Genomic DNA, 21,876 nt, shown 5'->3' with positions numbered 1-21,876 from the left:
AATAATCACAACTCTGTAAATATATTTTAAAAATTAATTGTACACTTAAAACTGGTATATAAATTATACCTCAGTAAAGCTGAAATAGATTTTAAGACTTATTGCATTTATTGTGTACTTAAGTGCTTGACATAGTAACTACCTCACAACAACCTGATGAGGTAGACACTACTATTATTATCCCTATTTTACAATAAGAAAATTAAGGTACAACCATAAGTAATTTGCCAAAGTCACAGTGACTAATAAGTGACACGAGCCAGGGTTTGAACCCAGGTAGTCTGGATCCAGATTCAATGAACACAGAACTGTATTAGCTAACCTCTTACAAAGCCCACAAATAAACGTTCTTAGGTAATAATTATAATAATTAATTAATTATAATTAAAGAAATTACAATCACCCTACAACAATGGTTCTCAACCATTAATGTATACGAATCCCCTAAGGAACTTTGTAAAATTGCATATTTCCACCAAACCCTAAACTCAGAGATTCTGATACTGTAGAAACGAGGGCCAAGAATCCAAACTTGCCACACACACTCCCAGTAAATCTGATGCAGATGGTCTGCGACCACCATCCAAAAAAAAGAAAAAAAAAGAACTGTCCAAAGGACATGGAGTACACTTGAAATAAAATTAAGTTCTTTTCACCCCTTTCATTCATTTGCCTCACAGAATGTGGCAGTAAGGATCTATGTAGATTAATTTTATTCAAGAAGATTTTTACCCATCTTATTCTACTTAAGTATTTGTGGATATGGCTTAAAGCCATGTCTTAAAACATGCTTTAGTAACAAGTTGCAATTTAATAGTGTTCCAGAATAAGATTTTAAGACTAATGAACTGAGGCTGCACTTGCTTTGGAACCAAAAAGTGGTTAAATGATAGTTTTTCCATTAGATGTAATCAATAAGGAAAGTAAAATTAAGTTAGTAGTTATGAGACTTGAACGTGAGCCATCTGAACCTATCTATGTGACACTAGAGATCAATTTCAAAATGGTATTCAAGGATCAGTTTCATAAAACTGACAAACTTCTGGAGGTTAACAAGGGTGAAGAAAACAAATTCACAGCATCAGCAAGCCAATAACTCAGGCTAAAATGAATACAAGTTAAACTGAAAACCTTCCATTCTTAGTAAGGATTCATGTGTCATCCTCTCAAATGGTTATGTTTAGACTTCGCCCCATTATAAAAAAGATCCACCATTTTTCATTAATTTCCAATAAACAGCAGGCCAACTCCAGGTGACTATGAATAGATATGAACCTTGTAGCTAGGACTCAAAATTTGAATTCTCTTTTTAAAAATGGTAATCTGTAATTCATAAAAGAGGAAACACTGACACCGTGTCTGAACTTTTCTCAGAAATAGAGATGAATATGAGATCAATAGCAGAACTATGCAAAAACAGCTGGTTAAGATTAAAAGTGCAGTATCTGGCCAAAAAACAGAGAGAAGACAAACAGTCCCACACAAGTATCAGACCTCAACATTGTTAACAGTGTTAACTTTCAAGATTTAATGGTTCTCTAAATCTAATCCTAGAAAACGGAAAATAAATGTCCCTCCAACTAAGAAACAATCCTCCCCACTACTCTAAACCAATTACAATCACTGTAACAACAGTACCTATTATTTTAAGGATCTGCCCTTTTCTAGTACGTGACATATACTCACTCTCTCATATCAAGCTAGGTAACCAAAGAACTCTCTATTCCTCCTCCCTTACTCCTCTCAGCTAGCCGTGAAACAAATGACTCCTTACAGAGGATTTGATCTGTTGTTATACCTGCAGAAATCTTGGCAGAATTGCCAGATTCCCCAAGAACAACAACAAAAAAAAACAAGAAAAAACAAACAAGAAATAAGATAACATAGACTAACCATCACAGAATCCCTTCATGAACAGAAGCACAGGGATAGAAAATCCTCAGAGAGGCAGAAAAAATATATATTAAAGCATTTAACTAAACAACCATAGGTTATTAAACTTGGAAAAGGGACTATGATAGATAGACAAAGATGAATATAAAACTGCCATTGCTCTCTAAGATCTAATTTTGTTGAGCGCGTGGGGGGCACAGAGCAGAGGGAGTGAGAGGAGGTGACTGAGATACACATAACCATTTACAATACAATAAATGAATACAGGTGGTGTAGGGAAAAAACATAGGTCCTGAAGTGAGACATGCCTGGGTTCCCCTCCCAACTCTACAACTTATTGCCTAAGTGACCTTAGCCAAGTTGCATAACCTCTTCTTGCCTCATTTACTTCATCTGTAAAAAGGGGAAATATCATCTACCTTGTAAGGTTCTTGGAAGAATAAAATTAGATAAACTATGTAAATGCCATATACAGTCTCTAAGCTCACAGAATGTACTCAGTAACAATTATTAATATAAGCATCAGACCAGAGGGATGTATAAAGCACTATAGGAATCCTCTTGAAGAAATGACAATCTGCTTGAGGAAGACAGGAAAGAATTCACGAGAGGAGACGAAATATGAACTGGGTAAAAAAAAATAATCACAAGTGCGCTAGACAGAAGGTGAGGGGCAGGGAGAGGAGTTGAGATGTTCACTAAATATCTATCACCCCTAATTCAGTTTGAGAGAAGGGAGGTAAAAGGCTCAGTAAATTAGCATTTGTATTACAGGATACACCACTTTGTTTCAATGGATCTGTCCAACACAAGAATGTAAGTTCACCAAACGCAACAACTGTTACTCATTTTTGTACCCCACCACTTAGCAGAGCACCTAATGCAAATCAGATACGCAACCTAAAAATATATTCTGTGGAAAATACAAGCAGGTCTTTTGCTATCTAAAGCCTAAAAGATATCTGACAGCAAAAAATTGCTATAAGTCTGGAAATAAAACCTTCTAACCAAATTAGGAATGATAACATCTCAGGTTAAGCCATGAAGAAACTTCTCTGGTTTATAAAAGTTCTTAGAGATAAAAATATATAATCAGTACAAAAACATAGCTAAGTGTACAAGCATAATGAAATGCTTTTTATGGTTTCTATTTTGCTAATGCAGTTACAGTTAATGGGAATTGCCATGACAAAATGACTGTTTTTATGAAAAGAATCTTCTTTATTACTAACCAATCAAATTTCATTTTTATTACTGATGTAGGAAAGTTCAAAACCATGATTCATTTATAGAGCGTACAAAAATAAGAAAAGTGTTCAAGAATAGAGCACAGGATCATTTACAAAGCAATAAAAAATTAAAACGTGCATTTCTCTTACTGGCAAGGCAGAAACTTCTACACATAAATGTCTGTAGCTGGATTTGCTGAATATTATAACTTCTGTCTTTGAACAAAGAATGAGAAGCCTGAATTTAATATCTCATCTTCATTTGACATCTTCAGCCCATCTGAAAACTGCTTATCAAGAAATATCAAAAATGTTTGAAAAATGTTAAGAAGTTTGATGTTTTCTTTCAATTTTCACTCATATATGAAAGGCTTGAGCTAACATTAATAACTCAAAAGTCTTCATAGAAGAACGACTGACAAATTTTATGGGGCATACATCACCAAAATCTTTTAAGTTAAAAATGAAAAATCATGTAATTTCAGAGTACAAAATGTTAATGAAGCACACAAGAAAATCAAAACTCACATTATGCTTAATATGGACTATTATACGATCAAAAACAAGCCTTTCAAGTGATCTTAACAGCATACTAAAGTTTTCTAAAAGGAAATAAACATTGCCTTTAAGAATTTGGTTTTCAACCTATTCATATGATAAAAGAAAATAGGTCACACTGCTGTCAATAAACTGTATTTTGCCTCTAATCTGAAGTATAACCTATTTTGTCTTTGTTTTGCTTCTCCATCTGCCCCTTCAATATCAACTTTTCATGTGCCAAGGTGATAAGCACTATGGTTATGAGTCTATTCATACAACTAATACAAATGAAAAAAGATTCTCTGAAATGTAATGGCCACTTCAATAACTTCTCAATAATTCCTCAGTGCCTTCCTCAATACTGGAGAATCCTCAGAATGTGGATTACAAATAACTAACAAAATATCTTTATTTTCAAGAGCAAAAGAATTGAATGCATTGTATTTTTTCAAATATCTGTTGCAATTATTAGATATTAGATATACAGATGTAAGAGCCTTGACTACCATTTTCTTCACTCTTAATAAATCTTGTGAGCAATAGCATCACTTCTTTTTTACAAAGCACTTTTAACCCACAGTTTCCACTTTGGGCCTCTAAGACGCTTCTGAAATGCTTTCAAAGTCCAAATTTCCCAGTATTCATGTGGAAGAAAGATGGAATAAAAAGCACTTTATTATTGATATAAAAACAAAATTTTTTAAACATGCTTATATTGATTATACTTACTTTCAAAATGCTTACATATGGGTGCCATGGAACCTGTAAAACTACTTTCCTAGATCATACCATAAATTAATGCAACTGCGAGAATGAAATTATTAATAAATTTAAATAATTAAGCACCTGCATGCCCACAATGAGATAATGAAATATTCCAAGTCTTCTTTTTCATCCTTTACATAGTTTACAGAGCTTCTAAATAAAGAACAGAACAGATATTGTCCTGATTTCAAAAGATTAATAACCATAGTATGATGAAATTAACTAATATGCTTAAACTATATCAACACATTAGTGAAGTAATAAGATCATTCAGAAATGATGGTATAGAAATTAATAAAAATAAGACACTTTGGATATTTTGCTGACCAAAATGGTAAAGGGATAACAGTACAAAGGTAACATCCTCAAAGGCACCTAGGAAACAAAAGCAGTAACAAACTACCACATACTGAACATACCATGTACTACCCTAGGTGCTTAGATTATAAAATATACTATCCCCTTTTCACAAATAAGGAAACTGTGGCCTAGAAAGCTCTGCCCAAGATCATTAAAACAGAAAGCAGAACTGAGCTTAGAATTCAGTTCTGTCTCACTCCAATGGCCTTGTTCCTAACCGTTATACACTATTACCTAACAGAGTTTCAATTTCCTGATCCATAAAACAAGAAAAATGCCTAACATGATCAAATTGTTAATACTAGCAACTATGTATCAATATATCATCTAGCACAGTGGGTCAAAAATGGACGCTTACTCTTATCATCAACCAGATACTTAGCAGCTAAGTTTTTAAGGCTAAAACCTTTTGGCAATGCTAACAAACAAATCACACTGAAAAAGTCTCAGAGTATTTATACCTATGGCCTATACTGAAGATTCAATTATATAATGAAGATAAATATGGCTGGAACTTATCAAAGGTATAATCTTGAAACAAATATCTTAGAATAATTTATTAAAGGAGTAATTTTAATAAAAGTAATAACTGTTTATAGATGTTTTATATTATTGAAATAAATTATGTATTCTACTTATAAGTAATTTTAAAAGCTTTACCAAACTTGTATCTTCACACAGGAGGACAGAAGCAAAGTCCAGTAAAAGAGAAAAACTGATAGGTAAATGAGCTAAAAATAATATTAATGAACACTTACTGAGTGCTTACTATGTGCCAGATACAATGCCAAGCATTTTCTATCTTTTGTCATCTATTCCTTAAATAATCTATAATTATCTTTACCACTTTGCAAATAAGAAACCTGAGGCTTAAAAAGGCAAGTAATTTGCCCAAGGTCACACATTTAGCAAGTAGCTGAATAAGAACCCAGGTCTGACTCTCACTTCCAAGTCCACAGGAAGAAAGCAAGGTGAAGGAAGTGATCAACACTGTAGGAGATTCCTGCAGTTTAGCGCTCAGCACCTCTCTAGCTTTTTGCGTGTATCTGGCGGCACTGTGGAGCCCTAAAAGCTGGAGTCACTCCGGGTGAACAGATGGGCAAGTGAGTCAGGCCTGTCCATCACAGTACTCTGTCCTTTTGGCTACAGTGACTACTCCAAATATGGTCATACAACCCAAATGGGAATACTCAATCCTTCCCCAGGATATGTGCCTACCCAACTATCTGAAAAAAATAATTTTTTTTAACCTGAAACTCAACTAATGTATTGGAAAATTTTGCCAGTTAAAAAAACAAGTGAAAATTTAAAATACACAGGTTGTTACAAAAGATTTTGAAAACCACTCAATATCCAGGACTATTTTCATCCTCTTTTTAAAGTTCTTAATCTAGCATATCATTATCTAGAGATCCAAGCTATTAATTCAAAATCATAAGTTACCATTTCTTTCCATGTCACTGAGTTAAAAGAAAAATTCAAAATTCTCTCCCAGTTTAAGAAATTTATCCAAAGAAACTACTCAGATACACAAATATGTATTTGCAAGCACTGTTTACAAAGTCATATACACCTGTGATGGTTTTGAGGTACATTAAACTGGCTAGACTGAACTACATCTCCCAGAATACCCTTTCTACTGTTTATTAGGGTGAGCTACAAGGGGTATCCTCCAGCAGGTGTTGGGAAGACAGAAGGGAGGCAACAGCCATTTCGTAGCAAACACCTCCCAGTTATTCAAATGCTAATCTAGGCGTTGCTGTGGAGGGATTTTGTTGATATAATTAAAGTCCAGGATCAACTGACTTTGTGTTAATCAAAAGGGAGATTATCCTGGGTGGGCCCAACTTACTAACAGAGGACCTAAGTCCTCCCTGAGCTCAGGCTCTGCAAGCAGCACCTTCGGCACATGCTCCCTCCTCCTCCTGGAACCCTTTCAGGGCTGTCTGCCTTCGGACTTAGCATTTGCTTGGCCAACCCCACAACAACAGCATAAGCCAGTTCCGAGCGCCTGCGTGCATGTGTGGGGGTGTGTGTGTGTGTGTGTATGTGTAGACAGAGCTAGAACTAGCGCTAGAGCCCCTACCACTTCTGCTTCTCAGGCCGAACTAATACAACACCCAAATACCCATCATAATAAGATTAGATAAGCTAATTATGATTTCTTCATTACCGTGAAATACTAATGCAACCATTTAACAATGATGATATATATGTCAGTCCATTCATAGACATGGAAAGAGATGTCGATATGCTACATGACAAAACAGATTACAAAAAAGTAATCATATTATATATTATTTATGTTCATTTTTTTTATTTGTAGGGAGAGTAAATGAGGTAGCTTTGTTCACCAAAGTTTTAATGATGAGGATGAGATTTTAAATTTATGATTTTAGGTGATTTTTACTTTGCATTCTTTTGGATTGTTTTCATTTTCTACAGTAGTAATGTATCATTTTTATTATGAGAAAAAAAGAAAAAAAACAATAAACCTTTCTCATTACACAGGAAAAAAATGTCAGGTAGAGTTACAGGCTAAAATGTGCTCAGAGTCTTAAAGGACAGACAGAAGTTATCCAAGCTAAGTGGACAGTTCAGGGAAAAGGCAACATTTGCCAAAGATGGACACTACTAATAGTTTATTTATTTACTAATAGTTTAGAAAGGCAAGAGTTCAAGGAAAGGGGTGTGAGAGATGAGGCTGGAGAGACAGACGTGGAATAACTCACAGAGGCTCTTGTATGCCTCACTCCATTCTACTGACAGTGGGGAACCAATGAGGTGTTACAACAAGAGGAGTTAAATCTGCATTTTAGGAAAATAAAAATAAAACAACACAAACAGACAAAAACCCACTGAGGCTTTGCAGTGTAGAGGCTGTACTAGAAAGAGACCAGACTGAAAGCAGGAAAACCTATTCAGACACTACTACAGTAATCCAAGCAAGAAATAACAAAGCCCTAAACTAAGGTAATAATATAGCAGTGGAGATGGAGAGAATAGCTACTGAGTCATAATAAGGAGTAAGAACTGAGAGGACTTGGTGAGGGATACACTAGTGGTAAAGAGACAGAAGTGGTTCATTTAAATGGGAGAGTTCAGAGAAGGCTTTCAAAAAGATGTCCTTATGAATGAGGTTCTCAAGGAGGGCACTTCATGAATATCACAGATAGATGTAAGATGCCGTTAAATGTTTCCAAAAGAAATACCAGTTTGTTGGCCCACTGAAAGAAAGAATAATAAGCAAAGTGTTAAATACATTAAAAAATAGAGCTCTCAACTACAAAAACAGATTCACATTTACTTATTAAGTTATAAGGGGACTATGTAGATATATATCTCTAATCTCTTGAGGTTGATCTCTTCCAAGAAAACCATATTACTGCCAGAAGCAGAATGCTGTGATTAGTTGTTGGATTTGAGTCACACTTCCAAGTCAAATACAAGGTTTCATATAAATTATTGGTATAGCCACCCTTTTTCGCTGTTGCCAAAATATAATCTTTCAAATTTTTAAAATTAGAACCATTTAAATTCAAAAGTAAAATATTCTCACTCCACCAACATCCTATCCTTATTACCCTGACATTACTAGTTAAAATTAGTTGAATATTCTTCTACATTTTTCTTTGCTTACATATACATGTTTATACAGGGTTCATTTATTTAACAACAGTGGGTTCATACTATATACATATACACACAAACACTATTCTATAACTTTTTACTTAAGATAATCAGAGTTTTCAAGCCAATACATTTAACAGATATACCTCTTCATTTTTAGTATCTGTAATAATGTGGACATGCCATAACTTAGGACATTGCTGGGATTTTGCTATTAAAAATAATACTACAATTATTACTGTTGTATATTTCTTTAAATACTGGTCCTTCTATTTCTATCAAATAAATCCCATGAAGAAGAATTTCTGGGTCAATTAACAGCATTTAAATAAATATTGCTATGTTAAGTTCCCAAAAAGCAGTGATTTCTTACAGACTCACCAATACTTTGAGGGTCCAACTGAGTGGAAATTAGTGGAGAGCATCTTTTCATACCTTCACTGCTATTTGCATTTCCCCTTTTGTGAACTGCCTGTTCCTGTCCTTTATCTTTGATTCTGTTGGACTGTCTTTTTCTTAATTTGTAGAAACTTATGTCTCTTATCATACAAAGCTTTTTAAATTTATGTGCAATAAAATCTGTAATTTTCTTCTTCCATGAACTCTGAATTCTGTGTCTTGCTTGGGGCTCCTACGCTGTATCTCCTATATTTTTTCCTAATTATTTTATTACAGTTTGGTTTTTGTTCTTATTTTACACTTAAATCTTTAATTCATCTGGAATTTATTCTTGAAATGTTATGACTTAGGAGTTGTCCCAACACCATTTATTGAATTATCCATCTATAAACACCTCCTCCTAGAGTGACCACTCCAAATAGCTAAGATGGTAGACTGATAAAATTCCTAGAAATTCTTAAATTTCACTAATGGAAGCAAAGTTCCAAACTTATTAAAAGCTTACTAAAAGATATTCATCATTTTTTCTTTAAAAGAAATCACACATTAGGGAATACAGTATACCAATATCAGCATACGCTGAAATATTTTAACATAGCAGCAATCTAAATTAAATTAATGATCTAACTTTTTTTAGAACATAAATGGTATAAATAGAAATAATCGTTGTTTGAAATCTCAAGATTATTCATTGATTCAGGTCGCGAATATTTACTGAGCACCAACTGACAGGTCCTCAAGATACTAGAGACAGGGACTTCCCTGGTGGTGCAGTGGTTAAGAATCCACCTGCCAATGCAGGGGACAGGGGTTCTAGCCCTGGTCCGGGAAGATGCCACATGCTGTGGAGCAATGAAGTCCGTGCGCCACAACTACTGAGTCTGCGCTCTAGAGCCCACGAGCCACAACTACTGAGCCCGCGTACCACAACTACTGAAGCTCACATGCCTAGAGCCCGTGCTCTGCAACAAGAGAAGCCATTGCAATGAGAAGCCTGCGCACTGCTACAAAGAGTAGCCCCCGCTCACCGCAACTAGAGAGAAGCCCTCACGCAGCAATGAAGACCCAAGGCAGCCAAAAATAAATAAATTAATTTAAAAAAGAAAAAAAGATACTAGAGACAAAATAACTATTATCCCAGCTTTCATGAAGCTTGCAATCTAGTGGGAGCTTCCCTCTCTTTTAGAAAACAGTCTTTAAGTGACAAAAAGGAAAAAAGAAGTGTATGTTCACACAAATGCAATGAAAAACAGTTTGGCAAATTCTGTAACACATTCAGTACTTTCCATTTCAAAAATACTACCTTATTGTAAATGTACCTATTTATCCTCGTGACTGAATATTTACCGTACTCACCGTGAAAATACTGCTAGGATGTTTAAGATTAACTCCATTTAATGGTTAACTATTACCCATCAACCTACGCCTACAATAGTCTCCTCACTTTCTCAACAATATTTAATTTCTTTCACTACAGTAAATAAGAACCTCGATAACAGAAATACATTATAAATCTATTTACATCAGTCATGTTCAGTCCGTCAAGTCAAAGGTGTTTCAAAAAATTCATGTAGATTTAAAAATGTGTCAATGAATCCTAGAGACCTAGCAAATGGTAATGCTGTGCTGCTCGGAGAGGACACTTCGGTGGCCACTCAAATGACAATGGCGACTCACTAGTGACAATCACCTTAAACTTAAGGTCCCACACCGAGGCTGCCCCCATACTTTTAATCACTGAAGCCTTCGGAAGCCCTGCCCCTGTGGCCACGACCCCACCTTAATTCCAACCCACGGCGTTCTCCACGCACCCCAACAACTCCAGACCCAGTGGGCAGCTGGACAAAGCAGTGCCCAAGAAAAGCAGATGGAACTCCCAGTCCTACGGGGTGACCTTGGCCAAGTTTCTCCCCCTCCGTTTTCTCATCTATGAGATGCGGCTGGTAGTCAGTGCCCACCTCAATCCCCAGGCCTGGGTTCAGCGTCTAATGCTGCAAGGCTGGAGGAAACCTGCAGTCCTAAAGCCCACAGTGCTCCCCACGACTGCCCCACGCCGGTCCCCGCCTCCGTCCGGGTCCGCGGCCATGCACGCTACCTGCAATCTGCGAGACGAAGGCTTCTGCCACTAGAGACATGTCGGCTGGGAGGCCCTGCGCCCGCGCTTCCTACTCCCCGGGAACCTCAGCGAACTCCTGCGCAACCCGGCGGTTCCTGGCACCTAACAGACCTGGCCCCGGCTGAGGCTCGGACTAGCAAAGCCCACCCCCGCGGCGGCCGTGGCTGCTCGGGCGGCGAAGACCCCAAGGTTACCGCCAGGCCGGGCCAGGAACTTCCGGCGCAGCTGACAGCGGCGAGCGAGCACTTCCGCCGGCCCCGCCTCTGACTCCTCCCGGCTGTGCTGTTCCGGGCTCAAGGCCGCTGGGGGCCGCCGGTGGGCGGGGGGAGGAGAGGGAGAGGGGAGAAGGGTGTTTGATTCCGGACTCCAGCCTACCTGACAGGCGGGGGTAGCCCAGAGGTTTTCAGTTTCCTTTCTAAGCGAGGATTTTGTAAGCAAGTAACTTTTTTTTAAAGTCGTTTCAAACAACAAGCATTTGTTTGCTCTTGATTGTATAGGTTGGTGATTTTTTTAATTCTATTTTTTTATATAAGTTTTAAAGGTTAAACTCCATTTACAGTTATTACAAAATATTGGCTATATTCCCCTAATCTTGGCTATATTCCCCTAATCTTACACCCCGTAGTTTGTACCTCCCACTCTGCCACCCCTGTATTGCCCCTCCCCCCCGCCACTGGTAACCATTAATTTGTTCTCTATATCCGTGAGTCTGTTTCCTTTTTGTTATATTCACAAATACAATATTTGTTGTATTTTTTTAGATTCCACAAATAAGGGATATCATCAAGGCAAGTAACAGTTTTAAGTGTCCACTGGATACTAGGCACTTAAAAAATATATACAGTATTCTATTTCATGTCATCCTCTAAATGACCAATAAGATGATGTTATCGCCATTTTACAGATAAAGAAACAGGCTTAGGGATTTTAAACTGCCTGTGCAGGGAGTCCACTCAAGCCCAGATTCAAACCCACATTAATTTCCTCTGTTCAACTATACTGTTAGGTTGATTAGTCCATGGACAGATGTTAGTGTTTATTTCTTTATTCAAACATGCTTGCCAGAGAGAAGGCGGCTTGAGCAGCACCTAAGCTAAAAGTTTGCCCTTCATCTGTGTACACCTGAAATGAAGCTCATCTTGGAGAATAAAATACTCTAGTCACACACTTCAGTTCATCCTTTTCAGGGGTAAGAGGGGCAGGAAGAGGAGACACCTAAATCCCATAGATGACTTTTTACCCCTTAACCTAATAACTTTTTAAAATAAACAATTAAAGAAAAATCAGACTATATTACAGATTTAGAGGAATGAAATATTACAAGTGAAACAGACTTCAGAGATCATCTGGAGGGCCAAAGCCCCTCTTTCACTGATGATAAACAGGTTCAGAGTGATGAGGTGACTCATTTTAAATCACACAGTAATTGGAAATCCAAGCCATAGCAATTAGGCAAGAAAAGGATATAATAGAAATTCAATTTGGAAATGAAGAAGAAAAACTGTCACTATTTGCAGATGCTATGATATTAAATGTAGAAAACCCTAAAGACCACCAAAAAAACTTTAATAAATGAATTCAGTGAAGTTTCAGGATACAAAATCAATACATAGAAATCTGTTGTTTCTATACAGTAACAACAAAGTGTCATAAAGAAAAATTAAGAAAACAATCCCATTTACAATTCCATCAAAAATAATAAAATAGGGACTTCCCTGGTGGCACAGTGGTTAAGAATCGGCCTGCCAATGCAAGAGACACAGGATCGAGCCCTGGACCAGGAAGATCCCACATGCAGCGGAGCAACTAAGCCCACATGCCACAACTACTGAAGCCCGCTCACCTAGAGCCCATGCTCCGCAACAAGAGAAGCCACCACAATGAGAAGCCCGCGCACCACAACGAATAGTAGCCCCTACTCGCCGCAACTAGAGAAAGCCCATGCGCAGCAACGAAGACCCAACGCAGCCAAAAATAAATAAATAAATTTATTTATTTTTTAAAAAAATAATAATTGATTTTAAAAAATTGAAGAAGATGCAAATAAATGGAAAATATTCTGTGCTATGGATTGGAAGAATTAATATTTTTTAAATGTCCATAATGCCCAAAGCAATATACAGATTCAATGCATTCCCTATAAAAATTCCAATGGCATTTTTCACAGAAATAGAACAAACAATTCTAAACTTTGTATGGAACCACAATAAACTCCAAATAGCCAAAGTAATCTTGAGAAAGAAGAACAAAGCTGGAGGCATCATGCTTCCTGATTTCAAACTATTTATATTACAAAGCAGTAGTAATATAAAGAGAATGGTGTTAGCATAAAAACAGACACATGGATTAATAGAACAGAATCGAAAGCTCAGAAATAAACCAATGTATATGTCAGTTAATTTATGACAAAGGAGCCAAGGATATACAGTGGGGAAAGGACAATCTCTTCAATAAATGATACTGGGAAAATTGGACAGCTGCATGCAAAGGATGAAACTGGACCGCTACCTTACACCATACACAAAAATTAACTCAAAATGGATTAAAGACTTGAATATAAGACCTAAAACCATAAATCTCCTAGAAGAAAACATGGGCAGTAAGCAACTTGACATCGATCTTGGTGATGATTTTTTTGGATTTGATACCAAAAGCAAAGGCAACAAAAGTGAAAATAAACAAGTGAGACTACATCAAACTAAGAAACTCTGCACAGCAAAGGAAACAATCAACAAAATGAAAAGGCAACCTACTGAATGGGATAAAATATTTGCAAATGATATATGTGTTAAGGGATTAATATCTATAATACATAAAGAACTCATACAACTCAATATTTTTAAAAATCTGATTTAAAAATGGGCAGAGGGAATTCCCTGGCAGTCCAGTGTTTAGGACTCTGTGCTTTCACTGCTCAGGGCCCGGACTCAATCCCTGGTCAGGGAACTAAGATCCCACAAGCTGTGCAGTGCAGCCAAAATAAAATAAAATAAAGTAAAATAGAAATGGGCAGACAACTTGAACAGACTTTTTTCCAAAGAAGACATACAGATGGCCAACATGAAAAGATGTTCAACATCACAAATCATCAGGGAAATGCAATTCGAAATCACAATGAGATACACCTCACACCTGTTAGAACAGCTATCATCAAAAAGTCAAGAAATAACATTGTTGGTGAGGATATGGAGAAAAGGGAACCTTGTGCACTGTAGATGAGAATGTAAATTGGTATAGCCACTATGGAAAACAGTATAAAGTTACCTCAAAATAATTAAAAATAGAACTACCATACAAACCAGCAATTCCAATCCTGGATGTTCATTTGAAGAAAGCAAAACACTAACTCAAAAAGATATATGCACCCCCATGTTCACAGCATTATTTACAATAGCCAAGATTTGGAAGCAACCTAAGTGTCCATCAACAGATGAACGGATAAAGAAGATGCGGTATTCATATATACATGCAATGGGGTATTATTCAGCCATACAAAATAATGCAATCTTGCCATTTGCAACAACATGGATGGACCTTGAGGGCATTATGCTAGCTGAAATAAGTCAGAGAAAGACAAATAACATATGATCTCATTTATAAGTGAAATCTAAAAAAAAGAAAGAAAGAAAAGAAAAGAAAAAAAGCTTATAGATACAGAGAACAAATTGGTGGTTGCCAGAAGTGGGGTGTAAGTATTGGGTGAAATGGCTGAAGGGAGTCAAAAGGTACAAACTTCCAGTTATAAAATAAGTCAAGGGGATATAATGTACATCATGGTGACCATAGTTAACAATAATGTATTGCATATTTAAAAACTGCTAAATCTTAAAAGTTCACATCACAAGAAAAAATAGAATAAATCTTAAAAGTTCTCATCACAAGAAAAAACTTCTGTAACTATGTATAGTGATAGACTGTTAACTAGACTTATTGTGGTGATCATTTTGCAACTGCACATACAAACGTGGAATCATTTAGCTGTACATCTGAAACTCATATAATGTTGTATGTCAATCATACCTCAATAAAAAAAGAATCACACAGTACATTTAAAAGTCAGATAGCTTACTAAGTTTCTGCAAAGAAACCTGATGTTCCAAAAATTATTGCCCATGACATTTAGAAAGCAATGTCTCCTTTCTTTATGCTTCCATAGGTCTCTAAAACTGTGTGACAGTTTATAGTTCATATTTCTGCCTCCTTAACTAGTGCATTAGTTTCATAACAGATAACCACAAACTGAGTGGCTAAAAACAGTAGAAATTTATTCTCTCAAAAATGTGGAAGCTAGAAGTCTGAAATCAAGGTGTCAATAGAGCCATGCTTTCTCTCCAAGCTGCAGGGAAGAATTCTTAGGGAATTCCTCTTTGTAGCTTTCGAGGGTTGCCAGCAATCGGTCCTTGGCCTTCTTTGGCTTACAGACACATCACTCAAGTCTCTGCCTCCATCATCACACGGTGTTCTCCCTCTGTGTCTATGTGGGCACATTTCCCTCTTCTTATAAGGCACCAGTCATTGGCTTAGGGCCCACCCTAATCCAGTATGACCTCATCTTAAATTGGTTTCGTCTGCAAAGACCCTATTTCCAACTAAGGTCACATTCACAGGTACCAGGGTTTAGAAATGTGTACATATCTTATTAGGGGTGGGAGGAGGGAACACAGTTCTACCCACTGTACTAGATAATAAATTTTTAAGGATAAGTCATCAATATTTGTATCACCCTCTACAACTAGGAAACTTGTTAAACTAAATTTAAATTTACCAAAAACTCACGGGGACATAAACATAGTAGTGTTTAAGAAGCAGCATCTTCTCTCTGGCTGAGATTCAGAGTTGCCAAGAGGCAGAGATAATAAGTTTTTTCTTGTGCTGAAGGACTTAACACTGATAGTAAAGTGTACGTATGCTATGCCCAGTTTCCTCCTCCTCATCCCATGGATGACATTGACCAAGGGAAATGAACTGTTCCGGGTACTTTGGTGTCAACTGAAAGAAAAACTTTCAGTTCCTGTCTGTTCTCTCACAACAGGGAATTATATATAACTTTTAAAAGTGAAGAATATCCATCATCTGTTCAAGTTCTATTACCAAGTTTAGTTTGTCACCTTTAAAAAGCTGAAGATAGAATGTTTTGACTGCTTTTTGACACAAGCAGGTTTTTTTTAAAGGTTTCTCCATATCATAGACCCTGTGTGGGAACCTGAACCAAAGCCCTGAGAAAGTGCTGAGGATTTGGACTGGCAAAAACAAAACAAGTCCAAAGGGCAGAGGTGAGCCCCAAAATGGAAGAGAATGGCAAGAGCCAGGGACTGGGCACACATGTAAGAGAAACAGAGCAAGATTAGAAGATAAGGAGAATTCACCCTTGATATTTCAGTTAAGCATCTATGACTTGATGCGTGGTACATGGATGAGCTGGGCTGGCTGAAAGGTACTGCGTTGGGACTGACACCAATCCTGTTCCAGCAAGCTTTTGACAAAAAAACAAAGATCTGCTAGGGGAAACTGTCTATGCTCAACTCTTTCTGCATTGTAGCCAGGGAAACAGAATCATTGGCACCATATGGATTCACTTTTTCTCCCTGACTGATGGTTCTTTGCTTCCCACACAGGCTAATTTGTGCTGGAAAGAATCTATAAATGTGGGAGGTCTTTATTACTAAAAATTAAATCCAATAAAATGCAGATGTCCTGACGGTGCCCACAAACAAGCTGTCTTTGTAATAAATAGCCAACTGGAGAAAATATATTTATTCATCTGTATTAGAACAACTGGCAGATTTGAAACTGAAGATCTGTTTAAGATCACCACAATTAGGGAACATACAAGAAAACAAGCCACTGGAATTTTTAAGAATGAGGTTATAAAACAAAAGTGCTAGGGAATTCATATGTTACTAAAAGGATAATCACACAATTATTTAAAATAAAATATTAATGCATGACGCTAACAGCCTTACTGTTTGCCCTAACAAAATCGATTTTCTTGCAAAACTGTTCTGTCAATGTCATTTTCATGTCTTAATCTGGATTTTATATTACCATGTTAAATTAAAAATATAGAGTGATCACGATGAATATATGCTTTATTAAGCTTAAAGTACTAAGGCATTTTATCTTCATTTCATTTTTCTGTAGCAGAATGTTAATATTTTAAATGTAAATATTTTCTTTTTTCAAAAATGCCTGCAAGAGAAAATTTGAGGCTGAGATTTCTTCAAAATTATACTATTTACTTAACAATGATATAATAAATTCAGGTCTTTTTTATCAAATTAGTTGCCCCCCAACTCCCAACAACAGAATTAACTATGATTAATTCAATCAATCCAAATAGAGTGTTAATATAGTTAAAAACACTAAGGTAACCATGTTATGCACCAGAGCTTTTCTGTTCATCTGTTAACAGTTTTTACTTCTTTAAAAACAATGGAAATGTAGGCAACTATAAGCAATCTAATATATTACAGAGATTTTTTTGTAAAGGGTACGGAAATGTGACAGCCCTTGGTTCTTATCTCTCTCAACCCCTCTTCCCTGCATTTTGTTTAATTCCTAAGAAATCATGGTCAATCAATCCAGGACTATTAGGTTCTTACCTCTTTCTCACTTTCTTTTTTTTTTTTTTTTTAATTTATTCATTTATTTATTTATTTTGGCTGCGTTGGGTCTTCATTTCTGTGCGAGGGCTTTCTCTAGTTGCGGAGAGCGGGGGCCACTCTTCATCGCGGTGCGCGGGCCTCTCACTATCGCGGCCTCTCTTGCTGTGGAGCACAGGCTCCAGACGCCCAGGCTCAGTAATTGTGGCTCACGGGCCCAGTTGCCCCGCGGCACGTGAGATCCTCCCAGACCAGGGCTCGAACCCGTGTCCCCTGCATTGGCAGGCAGACTCTCAACCACTGCACCACCAGGGAAGCCCCTCTTTCTCACTTTCTGATCCCACCCTCCTGCATTTTAGGTTAGCACACCCTCATATGAACTGCAAGTCGATTGGCCTACACTTTAGGAACTATCTACATTATCGATTCTAGTGGGCCTAGACTCTTCAAACATTAACTGGTTATCAAAAGAAGTGAAAATGCTTAATTTCCAAAATATTTTGCAGAATATGTATGTTACCTCATTTTCACAGCTTTACGTTATTATTGGGAGCTGAGTCTCTTAACCATATCTACTGAGGGTGCTCTTCACTGGTGGTGGATAAATGTCTTATCTACAGTTACAGGAACTGAATGAGTTAGGACTTTTCTGGTTGCAAGTTATAAAAACACAATTAAACCTAACATAAGAAAGTTTAAGTTTTTTGCCTCATAGTGGCAGAAAAGACACGAGAGTAATTCCCAGAACTGAATGAAGAGCTCTAGGAACCAGGACCTTAGTGCTTCAGCTCTCTGTCCCACCACCTCTCATCTCTGTTCAGCTTTATTTTTTTTTTTATTGAAGACACACCTTCTCCCAGATGGCAGGAAAAATAGCTGCCAGCAGCACCGATTTAACATCTTCCTAGTTGGGCAACCCCAACTTCCTTAAATCAATCCCAGGGAAGAATCATCATTGCTTGGATGTTCTCACCTCTGGATTAATATTTTGTCCAAGTGAATGGGTTCAATGATCAACCAGGCCAGGGAGAAATGGGACCTGTTATAAGGAAAAATGGAAGAAGAGATGCTAGGAGCCAAAACCATAGTACCACAGTCTACAGTAAGACTCAAGAGTGCTACACTGTGGCTGCCACTTGTTTTAAAACTAGAAAAGCCATTTAAGCTCTTTGGTATTTTTCATTTCCACAAAGGGGATAATAAAATGTAATGACGCCTTAACTACAGTCTCTGAGGTGGGGGAAGGAGAGAGAAATTCAGATGATTGTGGTAACTAAAAGGAAGAGCTGAGGATACCTTCAACAAGTTATATTTATTATTTATATGTATTTATTGTGACATTATTATACTTACGGAAAAGTAATTACTTTTACATAAATGTAATAAGCTAACTCAGTCCTAAATCACTACAGCAGTAAACTTACAGGTTTGCAAAACAAAACGAAAAACCCACACACAATTGTCTCATCCCTTGGTGTATATATTATCCTTCCAGAGCTGGCTAACAAGGATATACGCTTTCTGAAGCTATAAATAATATGTGTGAATATAACAACATGGAAACATGGAAAATATGAATGATGCAATGTTAAGTAATAACAGCAGAATGTGAAATGTATTTTATTGTGAATACCGCTATGTAAAAATGTGTATGAAAAAAACGGGGTAGGATTTCTCAAATGTGGTAAAACTGTCGCAACAAAGGGATGGGATTTTGATTTTTTTTCTTTTGGCTGTCTTCTAAACTTTCTGTCATATTTTTTACCACTTTTACGACTTAGGAAAAAAGTTTTTATCACACTGAATAGAACGTTTTAGAAGGTGGCTAAGATGGCAAGCACGCTGGCCTGTCTACATGCAGGCCTCACAGTACAGGTCTCCACGGCCTTAATTATACTCTTGAGAACCTGCCTTAACCAGCTCCACATTCCATAGCAGAGATTCACTGCTACGGTAACAAGAGAAGAACACGTGCAGACAGAACAACATCCAAAATACGTTACTGCTTGATTGCATGTCCTTAGTCAATGTTGCACACACCTGGACGAGACATATCTCAATGCGTGACTCCTATCATCAAATACTGATTGGTGCATTGAATAGGGAGAAACTGGCAAACTTTGTAGACTGGTTATAGAGACTCTTGCTTTTGATGATGGTTTGACATTGACTTTAAACTTTGTCTGAGTTTTCATATTTTACCTTATAACCCTTAAACAAAGCTGAAGAGGAAAGTGGTTAAGGAACCTGAAGCAAGAGTGTCTACAACATGTGTGTCACCAACAACTGGTAAAGAATGGGCCTAAGACAGCAGAAATTTGAAAGGACCCCTGAACACTTGGAGACACGTCGAGAAAAAGGTTCCCATTATGGAAAAATAGGTCACCTCTGATATAAAGTTGGCATCTATAAGATTATGTCCATCGACATGGCCACCACTGTTTTCCTTTGCCCTTTTTTCAAGTCAGAATCTGTATTAGAGCATGAGATTTATTCACTCATTCATTCATTCGTCAGGTAATTATTGGACCCCATTTTGTAATGCTAGGCCCTTAACATGATCATGGATATACTATGGTGAACAAAATTCAGTGTCCGCTCTGAATTACCATCTAATTGAGATGGACCCAGTTGAGAAGATGGACAAGCAAACAAACCATTTCAACAGTGTAACAAGCGTTATGAGTGTCCAAACCCATTCAAAGTCACAGGCAATGTGACCTAAGAAATATTTTAATTTGCTGTGTTGCCATAGCTACCACAACTCTTCAGAGTAAGTGAAATGCCCTTGCCAGGACACCAAATGCCTTTCTGAAATTAGATGTGTGCAAATTAACTCCTTAGGCTGGTATGTAGTGCACCTTCAGTAACCTGAAAACTCATCAAATATCTTAGCCTTCAAAGGGGTAATGAACAACCTTATTTTGGCACATGTGTGAACCTCACAGTCTCTCAGGGGCACAACGTGCTTCTGTTCATGGCAATTCATTATTTTTTTCCTTTCTAGATAAAATGAAAACATCTCACCATATACTCCTCAAAATTAAAAGCAATGATTTTAAGCTGTTGGTCAGTTCAAATTTCAGCATGAAACATTTGGTATCTTACCAGCTTCCCTTTTTTTAATACAGTATCCCAGAAATAAAACACAGGAACTCAAAAGGAATAGAAGCAACTAATATCGGAAAGCAGCACTTCTCACCAATCACCACAATGTTTCCCATTTTCTTCCTGGAAAGTTTTTAATAAGTGACTGCATATTCCTCTCTTTGCTGTTGAACACAGTCATTCACATGAACCCACATGAACTTTACTGAGATCTTCTATTTAGTTTTGTCTGTATTTTACTGTCAGTAAAGAACCTAATTCCAACTATAAAAGTCACAAAGAATAACTGCCTTTGCTTTGTTTAAAGTCGTATTTATAACACCAGTAGTGTTGTTAGGCTACTACTCCAAAATCATGAGAAAAAGGTACTGTATGAGGAACACTCAAAGCACATTAGTTGCATCTCAACTGTAATCTAAGGCTGAAGTATTAAAAACTCAAATAGGAAGGCCTTTCACTAGCTAAGGAGGGATAAGAGAATTTTGTTTCTTTGCACAGGACTCCCTCATCCAGTTTTCTCCAGAGGATTTGTAGCTAAACTCCCCCATATCTGAGAAAGAGAACCTGCATATATAATGTATCTAGAAAGATGTAGTTTCACACATACATAAACACAAGTATGAAAAACAACGAATCTCAGTATCTTAAAATGAGATGAAGACAGAATGAAAAAAGATGATACTTAAGAGAATTTTTTTTTAATAACAATAAATTTACTTTGGTATCTAACAACTTAAAGGTCATATAAGTAGCCAATATATATTCCTATGATAAACTAAAAATATATCTTTCAACTTTTCTTTAATGTCCATCATGTTGAAGTGTATGTTAACAGCAAGATATAAGGCTTTTAGAAAAAGAATGGCATACTGGAAAACACTTTAAGCTTACCAGCACTGCCTGATCGTTTTGTGGTAAGAAAGCATATTAAGGAAAGTGTAAGTTGGATTAAAACACACAATAACAAGCCTAAAATTAAAATTAGTATCATAGCCTTCCCAGTATTTTTTAAAATTTCAGTTCCTGAGTATTGAAGTATATCTTCCTAGTAGCTGTAGTTAAGTCCTTTTATCTAATTGTTTTTAACTATTGTTTTGAATAATTTTAGACTTATAGAAAAGTGACAAAAATTGTAGAGTTCCCATATACACTTTATTCAGTTCTATCTAATGTTAATATCTTAGAGGAAAATATAGTTTTATATTTTATGTAAATACAAAATTGTACTTGTAAA

The 21,876-nt window shown here is 36.8% G+C and overlaps 1 protein-coding gene across 1 annotated transcript in view; it reads right to left on the bottom strand.

The window, feature by feature from the left end:
* MTX2 (metaxin 2) overlaps positions 1-11,170 on the bottom strand; it is a 62,195-nt gene extending 51,025 nt beyond the window's left edge. Inside the window, exon 1 of the mRNA XM_059927268.1 lies at positions 10,912-11,170. Coding sequence (XP_059783251.1) covers positions 10,912-10,951 — 40 coding nt within the window. The 5' untranslated portion in view covers positions 10,952-11,170. The remainder of the gene's footprint in view (positions 1-10,911) is intronic.
* Between the last annotated feature and the right edge of the window lie 10,706 nt (positions 11,171-21,876).

The sequence above is a fragment of the Balaenoptera ricei genome, chromosome 7 (assembly GCF_028023285.1).
Source record: "Balaenoptera ricei isolate mBalRic1 chromosome 7, mBalRic1.hap2, whole genome shotgun sequence".
Taxonomy (NCBI): Eukaryota; Metazoa; Chordata; class Mammalia; order Artiodactyla; family Balaenopteridae; genus Balaenoptera; species Balaenoptera ricei.
The sequence above is the reverse complement of the archived record's forward strand: the minus strand, read 5'-3'. Positions and strand labels throughout refer to the sequence as shown.